This window comes from Myripristis murdjan, chromosome 21 (assembly GCF_902150065.1).
Source record: "Myripristis murdjan chromosome 21, fMyrMur1.1, whole genome shotgun sequence".
NCBI lineage: Eukaryota > Metazoa > Chordata > Actinopteri > Holocentriformes > Holocentridae > Myripristis > Myripristis murdjan.
In genome coordinates, this window is record NC_044000.1 from 21,138,890 (window position 1) to 21,147,500 (window position 8,611).

Genomic DNA, 8,611 nt, shown 5'->3' on the forward strand with positions numbered 1-8,611 from the left:
ATCTAATGGGGGAAGATACATTAGGGGCAATGTGATCGGATGTTATTTCTCAGATGTGAAGTTGAGGCGCACAACAACAATCAGTTTCTCAGATAGGAGTCCCAGGGACAAAAGCATTATCAGATGGAGACAGATTGTGTAAAGGTGAATCCTATTATTTTTTAATTTTATTTTTTAGAAATTAGCACCAGCACATCCCCAAAATGCAACTGTATGTTGAAGAATGTCACTAAAAACAGGCAAAAACAGGCAAACACACATACAAGACATCCCTGTCAATTATTAAGAGCATGACCATCTCTCCCACAGAAACCAAACAGAAAAGCTTCAAGTCCGTGGTGTGGTTGACATGTACAGCATATAAACCACTCGATTTTAAAAAAGAGAAAGGGAGATTCACTTTGTGGGCTCGTAAAATGTTATTGCTTTTACACCCAAATGAGCTTCATTTTATGGCAGAGCCATTAGATTCAAACCAGAGAATGGATGACCCCAGAAAAGGAGAGAGAAGGCCGGTGGATGTTCACTTGTTATACCAAGAGGACTTACAGGGCTGTGCTCGGCCCAAAACCTCTGCATTCGTATTCCCCTTAGAGATCCAAGTCTGACAGGGTGGCAATGAGCAGTCTGAAAGTACGGCCACAGAAAAAAAGAAAGAAAGAAACAAAACAAAATAAGGCAATTTCATGAGTACTCGCTTGTTTGATGATGGAGCCTGAATCTATGGAAATTGCCTGACCTGGTTGGTATAAATTGCTGCAGAATGAAATCCCCACCTAAACAAACCGGTGCTGTCTGCATGGCTGAGATGATTCATTTGACATATTGGAAGAGTGCCGGAGAGCGGAGTATCTTTTCAACACAGACACATTATTAGTCGCTAATCTCACAGATTTTTGCCCTAAACATTCCAAAAATTATATGAAATGACAATCATTAGCAAATCCGTGAAAACGCTGTCTTCCGATACAAAGGGAAGCCAAGAGAAACAAGTGCACACAAACAACAAAAAAGCAGTCTTTAGACCCATTTGCTGTTGTAACCCGCGTTGCATTTTCCTTGGAAATGGAAGAAACTGAAGAATTTTCACAGCGGAGGGGGTGCGGGGCTTGCATCGTCAGCAGCGGCGGGGTAACACGTACACCTCGGAGCAACTTGGAGTTTTATTTTTCACCTGGATGAGGCCTGCGTGCAAAGTATGATAGCTTGTTATTTGATGCTTATGGTCGGAGTCCAGTGTTTGGCTCTAAAATCAAGGAGGGGATGGTGAGGGGGAGCGCTTGGTAATGAGTCTGACCCTCCTGTACCTCCTGCCACAGGGCATAACACTCTGACTCCAGCATTTGGGCTGAGAAACCCAGGTCTGAGCAGCTAAGCCCTCTTTCTCCAACAGCCTCTCAATTAGCAGACTGACAGCCTCTTGTCGCTCCCTGACCTTTACCTGGCTGTGTGAAATGAGCCGGCGCTCTGCCTGAAGGGAGCAGCTGAGGCTCGCAGTTCACTTCCTCAGGCTCTCTGATCTTTGCTGCTGGATGAACCCACCCTGCCTGTCACACGTCCGCAGTTACCTAAACAACATGCGAAGGCTCAACATGAGCCTAGTATTTTTAGTCCGCCCTCCCGTCAAACTACCTGCACTTTAAGGATAGAAACTTAAGCACAACATTGCCATCTAATCTTTCTCTCACCAGATGGTCTTAGGATTTGAGGGGCTGGACGGCTGATAACCGTCTCTAAACAGCCAACATAGATTAGTCAAAGACACTTAAAATAATGAACTGTTTTTTTTTTCTGCTTTTCTTTTCTTTGAAAACCGTTTGATATATTTTAATCTGTTGGCCCGGCTGACCCTGCGCCCATTCATGGTACAGTGGCAGCCGGCCACAAGGGAACTGCTGGAGGCAAAGAAATTCAGTTTTAAAGGTGGAGTCCAGAAACACCAAGGGAACAATATAGTCTCTTGACCAGAAAGTCAATTTTGCCAATGGAAAATGCATGCTGCCCTTTGTTTGGATTATATTCTTGGATCTCCTTGAGCACTTTATTCCGGGGATTGTGGATATATGGATGTGTACGTCTCGAAGCTGACTGGGCAGGGGCAGAACTGGCAAAACTTGTGACAGAAAGCCACTACACCCACTTGACAGTGTCATGGTCAGCTAGTGGTTTAGCTGTGGGAGCTGCTCAGTTTCAGCCTGGCTCTTGGCAGGCTGTTAGAAATCCCCTGGCACCGTCTCTGCCGGGATAGGGCAGTTGTGGGTTCAGCTTGGAGTCAATCTCCCTTCGTGTTGCTCGCCTTGACTTCAGTCATCGTTTTGTTGAGCCTCAGCCAGATCTTCATGCTGACATATTGCTGTTCGTTTGGTGCTTTCTGCAGAGCCTCCCTCGCTGCAGTCTCTCTCTCTCTGGACCAGTCATCTGTGGCCGCTGAAGCCTCCTCACAGTCTGACACATCCTCATGGAACAAATGTCATGGGGTCGTTTATGTATAGAAAGCGTGTTCAGGATGTGATGCAGAAAACACAGCAAATGCTTGCTTTTTGCAATTTAAACAATAATTCCTGTTTATGATATTGAGATATTAACATATTTGACTGGTCTTGCTAATATTACCACCCTGCAAACCCCCCAAAAAATTAATGTAATAACAGAGGTTTTGTGTTTAGCTCCATAACTTTATCAGTGATGTTCTTGGTAGAAGTTTGCATTGCCTGCACACTGGAGGGCGCTGCAAGCCACTAAAATTTTCAGCTTACAGAGGCAGCAAATGGGAGTTGGCCAGCTGTTCTCTCAGGGCTGCGGCAATAAATTGCATGACACCAACGATACAAAAATATTCCATAAGATGGCAATATAGGATCGCACTGGTTCCTACACAAAGGCAACAAACACCAGCAGCATACAAAAACTGAGAGCTTGACACAGCAGAGTTTGAAACAGTAACAAAAGACACTTTAGTCCATATAACCTGCTCTTGATTCCACCAACAGTGAGAGCAACAACGCCCAGAACACAGATTTCGTCTTGCAGTTTGTATATTTATTTTAAAGCAACTTTTTTGTAAAATATAAATACAAATGATGAGATATTTTAATTACAAAGTTAAAACAAAACAAAAAAAAATGAACACACCGAAAATTACTTTACTGCAGTAGCCTCCCTGTTATGTACAAGCTCTGTGCTGAGGGGTGAATATCAACATCATTTAAAACTTTATTATACAAAGAATTTTGTAGTTTTGCATGTTAAATTAAAGACTAAATTAGAAGCAAAATTTGAACACTGGTTTTGGAAAAAAAAAAAAAAAAAAAAAAAAAAAAAAAAAGCCCCTGAGGCTCAAGCGAGCGCTAAAGTCTGAGGAGAAAAAAAACATCATGTGCTTCCTATAAACACAAATGCCACATTCAAAAGCACAGCCTCAGTACTCTATCCTGTACAGCGACACACAAACACAACGTGCCGTGCGCTCACACACTCCATCCAAATCACTCTTCTCTCATTTACCATACAAAATCTTTCAAAGAGGAGTCGTGAGCAACATCCAAAAGAAAAAATCTCTTGATATATATATATATATATATTTATATATGTATATATTTTTATTTATATTTTTTTTATACATATATTAAATCAATTTATAAAAATAAGACCATTATTAAGTTTCATGAGTTCACTAATTTATTGATCCTCAGTTGATGGAGGGAAACGTTTCAGTGGCACTGTCAGCCAGCGGGTCCGTTCGTCTGTACAGTGCACCAGTGCTGGTCCGGGGCGGGCCGGGGCGCGGGAACTAAGGGTCGGGCTAAGGCATATCATCATAACCCCTGGTTGGTTCTAAAGCAAACAGCCGTCAGTCAAGGTCAAGGTTGGAGGTGCAGGGGGGGCCAGGGGTCACGATAAGCCCAGCTTGCCAACAGCCTTGATTCTGTCCTTCAGTCTGTCCCCCGGCTGGTCCCAGCGGTCGTCCAGGCACTCCAGGGTGGAGCCCAGCAGGGCGGCCAGCTCGGCGCTGCCCTCCACCAGGTCCAGCAGCTCCTTGCTGTCCGGCTGGAAGCCCTCCAGCTCATCCGGGCAGGAGAAGAGCTGCGACAGCGAGGCCTGCCGGTAGAACTCCGCCTCGGCCACCGTCACCACTTCCATGTGGGGGAACGCCTGCCGGAAGCCACGAGCCGACATCCGGAGCCGCCGGAGCACATCGGACAGCAGCAGCCAGTTCCTGGGCCTGACGGAGAGAGAGAGAGACAGATTTGACTTTCAGATGTGGGGGCTGACAAACAGGCAAAAACACATTTAAAAAAAAAAGATGTGTATTGAGGGTGTGACAGTTCACTTTTCCATGGTTGGTACTTTGATTTTTCAGCCACAGTTTGGTGTTTAGTCACAGCTTGGTTTGAGAAACTGAACTGACCCAGAAACCAAGTTCCTAGTTTTTAATTTAGACATAAACCAACACTTGAACACAAAAAAGTAGATTTTGTTTAACCAATGTCCTGTTAGGTTTGGATCACCACAAAGTGTTTACATGCGTCTCCCGGAAAAGTCAGTTATTATATCTAACGTTATTACTGAATATTACAAAAAGCACTGGTGCATTCTGTACTTTGTCACATTAAGCGAATAAAAATGGTTCATCTGCAAGAACAAGGGTAGGGGTAGGAAAAAAATAAAAAATAAAAATAAAAAAATCACTGCTCAGTAGACGTAGAATTGGATGAACCAAGGAGAGTGGAAACATGTTTTTTTTGGTTTTGGTACATAATCATAACCCAGGTGTGTACGTCTGCATTTGGGTGTGTGTGTGTGTGTGTGTGTATTCTTTTGATCAGTGCTCACCCTTGGGAGAGGGACACCTGAATGTTGTAGCACGGCAGCAGAGGTCGGTCAGAGAACTCAAACTCAAACACTTCCCTCTTGTCGTCCTCCTCCTCCTCCTCCTCTGGACCCGGGGGGTCCGCCAGGATGTTGTAGACGCCGCCCTCTTCGCCGGACTCTGCGACACACACGGATCATTTGGAGTTATCGGGTGCGCGTTATTTTACAAAAAAAAAAAAAAAAAAAAAAAAAAAAAAAGTCACAGGGACGTCAACGGCCAGAGGAGAAAGAAAGTGAGTTCCAGCGGACCTCCCCCCGGCTACGCATATCGCTCGAAGCCAGATGGCACTGGAGACATATGAAAAATAAAGACTTCAACGCGCGGCGCTGATCAGTACTCACCACACACAGCGCTGCCGTAGAATTCCCAATAAAGCCCTGGGTCGTCATCTGAGCGGCCCTGAAGGTCAGCAAAATAATCTACGGAGAGAGGAGAGGGACAAAGCGTGTTATTCAAGAGACAGAGCCGAGGGGATGGAAAAGGCAAAGAGACGTGCCCTTGGAGACGACGGCAGAAAAATGGATAAAGAGCGCGGTAAAATAGGGAGGAGGAGGAGGGGATAGGGGGATGAGAGAGGAGGAAGGGGGGGGGCGGTGTCAAGAGAGAAAGGAGAGGAACAAACAGAGCAAATGTTCGGGGGGAGAGGGTGATGGTCAGGGGCCAGCGGCTGTACCACGGGGGAGGAGAGCGACTGTCTCCGCTGGGTTAGAGCTGGCTCAGTTCAGGCCAGGGCTGCAGACGGCTGCCAGGAATCAAACAAGAACCACACACAGTCACTGGGTGCACACACACACACACACACACACACACGCACACAATTCCACACATACACAGCGAGCTGGAAACAAACAGGCAGAGGGAGCTGGCTAAGCACACACAGCGAGAGCAAAGTGTGTATTCAGCGCGCACACACACACACACACACACACAGAGAGACACACATACACAGAGTGAGAGCTGGGCTGTGTGCCAGTGCTGAGGCGTGGGGCGTCTGGCGTGTGTTTGGAGGGATTAACGGCCTCCAGATGAGTGGGACCAGGTGGAGGGAGGGCAGCAATCGCTCGCTCTCGCTCGTTTTCTCCTGTGCTCGTTCTCTCTCGCTCCCCGTCTCTCTCTTTTCCTTCCTCCCTCCCTCTCTCCCTCTCTCTCTCTCTGTCAATCTAGCTGGCAGGGCTATTGCTCCATCGATCTATCCATCCTCCCTCTTTCAGAATTCAACACCATCTTTCCAGCCCCGTCGCCGTATAAATCTGTCTTTTGCACTAAACCTGTTCGTCCTTCTGCCGGCCATGAATTTACACCTGTTTTTTTTTTTTTTTTTTTTTTTCCCTCTCTCTCTGTTTGTATGATCTTTTATCTCGCGTCTGTCTCTTCTCACGAAAGCGCCCGCTCTGCCTCAGGTAATTGCTTTTCACTAGTTAGGTGCGTATATAATATTAAGCAGCTGGCAACGGGAGCGAGTCTTTGCGTGTGTGTGTGTGTGTGCGTGTGTGTGTGTGTGTGTTCTCATTTCCTCGTACTGTATACAGAACACGTGCTCTTTTGTGCGTCTCGTCCACAAACATTCAGACAAACCCTCCCCGACACACACACACACACACACACACACACCCCAAATACAGACCGCGTCAGACTGTAGCGTGGCAGCGGCAGCCTTATGAAAACACACAGGCGCACACACACACACATGCACAAACATCACACACACACACACACACAAAGGCAGAGTCTCCAGCCAGAGCGAAGCCCATTTCCGCACGTACGCTGAGCAAACACAGTTGGCGTTGCTAAGTAACCAGATAGAGGAGCTCAGAGGCAGCACGCACCCCGGCGGGCTGAGGCTCCCTGTCTAACAGGTGGTCGGGGGGAGGGTGTGTGTGTGTGTGTGTGTGTGTGTGTGTGGGGTGGGCCGGGGAGACGGGATGACAGAGACAGAAGCGGTTTGGGTGACACGGTGGTGGAGGACGAGGCTTTGCAGAGCGGGACTCGCACCAACAGGTTGCACGGAGGTCAAAACAGTGAAAGCAGAACAGAGAGTAACGAAGGAGCAGAGGCCGGGGGACGCACGCGGGACGCGGGTGTCCTCGCCTGAAAACGTACGCTTCAACAATCACCTCACATCACCCTCTTCCCGCTGAATGACAACAACTTTCTCGTCCGACTGCTCTCTCAACAGAACACCGTCCGTCTCCTTATCGCTCAACTTCTCCTCCCTTTCTTGCGATCTTACGATTTATCTTCCACGAACGAGTCGCAGGACTTTGCACCGCTGACTTTCACACTGCAAAAACTCAAAATCTTACCAAGATTGGCTTATTTCAAGTCAAAAATGTCTTATTCCTAGTCAAAATATCTCATTTCACTGCAAAAAGTCAAAATCTTACCAAGAGTATTTGTCTTATTTCAAGTAAAAATGTCTTATTTCTAGTCAAAATATCTCATTACACTTAAAATAAGACAAGATCAGCTCAGAAATAACTTGTCTTTAGACAATTTTCACCTGTTTCAAGTGAAAATTTACTTGAAACAAGTGAAAATTTGCTAGAAACAAGAAACATATTCTGCCAATGGAACAAGCAAATTTTTACTTGTGACACAAGTGAACAAGTAAAAATTTGCTTGACTAGAAATAAGACATTTTGACTTGAAATAAGACAAATAATCCTGGTAAGATTTGACTTTTTGCAGTGTACACCTAAAATAAGACATGATCACCTCAGAAGTAACTTGATTTTAGACAATTGTCTCTTGTTTCAAGTGAAAATTTTCTTGTTTCATTGGCAAAATTTGTTTCTTGTTTCTAGCTCATTTTCACTTATTTCAAGTGAATTTTTACTTTTTCCACTGGCAAATTTTGCCAACAAAACAAGCAAATTTTCACTTGAAACAAGAGACAATTGTCTAAAAACAAGTTACTTCTGAGGTGATCATGTCTTATTTTAAGTGTAATGAGATATTTTGACTAGAAATAAGACATTTTTGACTTGAAATAAGACAAAAAATCTTGGTAAGATTTTGCGTTTTTGCAGTACACTCGCTTCTATCTGGATGAGCCGGAACAAAAGCTCACTAAAAGCGGCGCCCGTTGTGAGTCGTGCCTAAAATGTAAAGGCAATGTAAACGCGAGGGCGACTCAAACAGTCGCGGCCATTGTTGAAGCCGTCAGCGTGCCGAGGCTGAGGAACCGGGCGGGGGATGGGGAGGTGTGCAACATTCCTGAACGATGTCAGGACGAGATGTGAAGGCGGGCCGGGGTCGTAGGTCGTACCGGTGAGGAAGCGCTCCATGCTGTCGCTGTGGGTCATCTTGAGCAGGCCGCGGCCGGAGTACGTGGCCAGGGTGGGGTCGGCGCCGTACGACAGCAGGACTCGCACCACGTCCAGGTGGTCGTTCTCCACTGCATCATGGATCGGCCTGCACATACAAACACACACACACACACACACACACACACACATGTATTTCATTATGACAGAATTATGGACAAATTTTTAATACAGCGGTCCCTCGTTTTTCGCGGGAGTTACGTTCTAAAAATAACCCGCAATAGGCGAAATCCACAAAGTAGTCAGCTTTATTTTTTACAATTATTATAGATGTTTTAAGGCTGTAAACCCCCTCACTACACACTTTATTAACATTTCCTCACTTTTCTCTCTTGTTTAAACTCTCAAAGTTCAAACCTTCGTCGAAAAATAAGTCCAGTATTATAGAATGAACGCATTCTGTACTGTACAG

At 45.7% G+C, this 8,611-nt stretch overlaps 1 protein-coding gene across 2 annotated transcripts in view; it reads right to left on the minus strand.

Moving 5' to 3' along the window:
* Positions 1-3,294: 3,294 nt before the first annotated feature.
* bcor (BCL6 corepressor) overlaps positions 3,295-8,611 on the minus strand; it is a 36,501-nt gene continuing 31,184 nt past the window's right edge. For both annotated transcript variants that reach the window (XM_030080335.1, XM_030080333.1), the window contains 4 exons: positions 8,142-8,287; positions 5,215-5,292; positions 4,834-4,990; positions 3,295-4,222 (listed from right to left, as the gene is read on the minus strand). In XM_030080335.1, the coding sequence (XP_029936195.1) occupies positions 3,892-4,222; positions 4,834-4,990; positions 5,215-5,292; positions 8,142-8,287 (712 nt within the window). In that variant the 3' untranslated portion in view covers positions 3,295-3,891. The remainder of the gene's footprint in view (positions 4,223-4,833; positions 4,991-5,214; positions 5,293-8,141; positions 8,288-8,611) is intronic.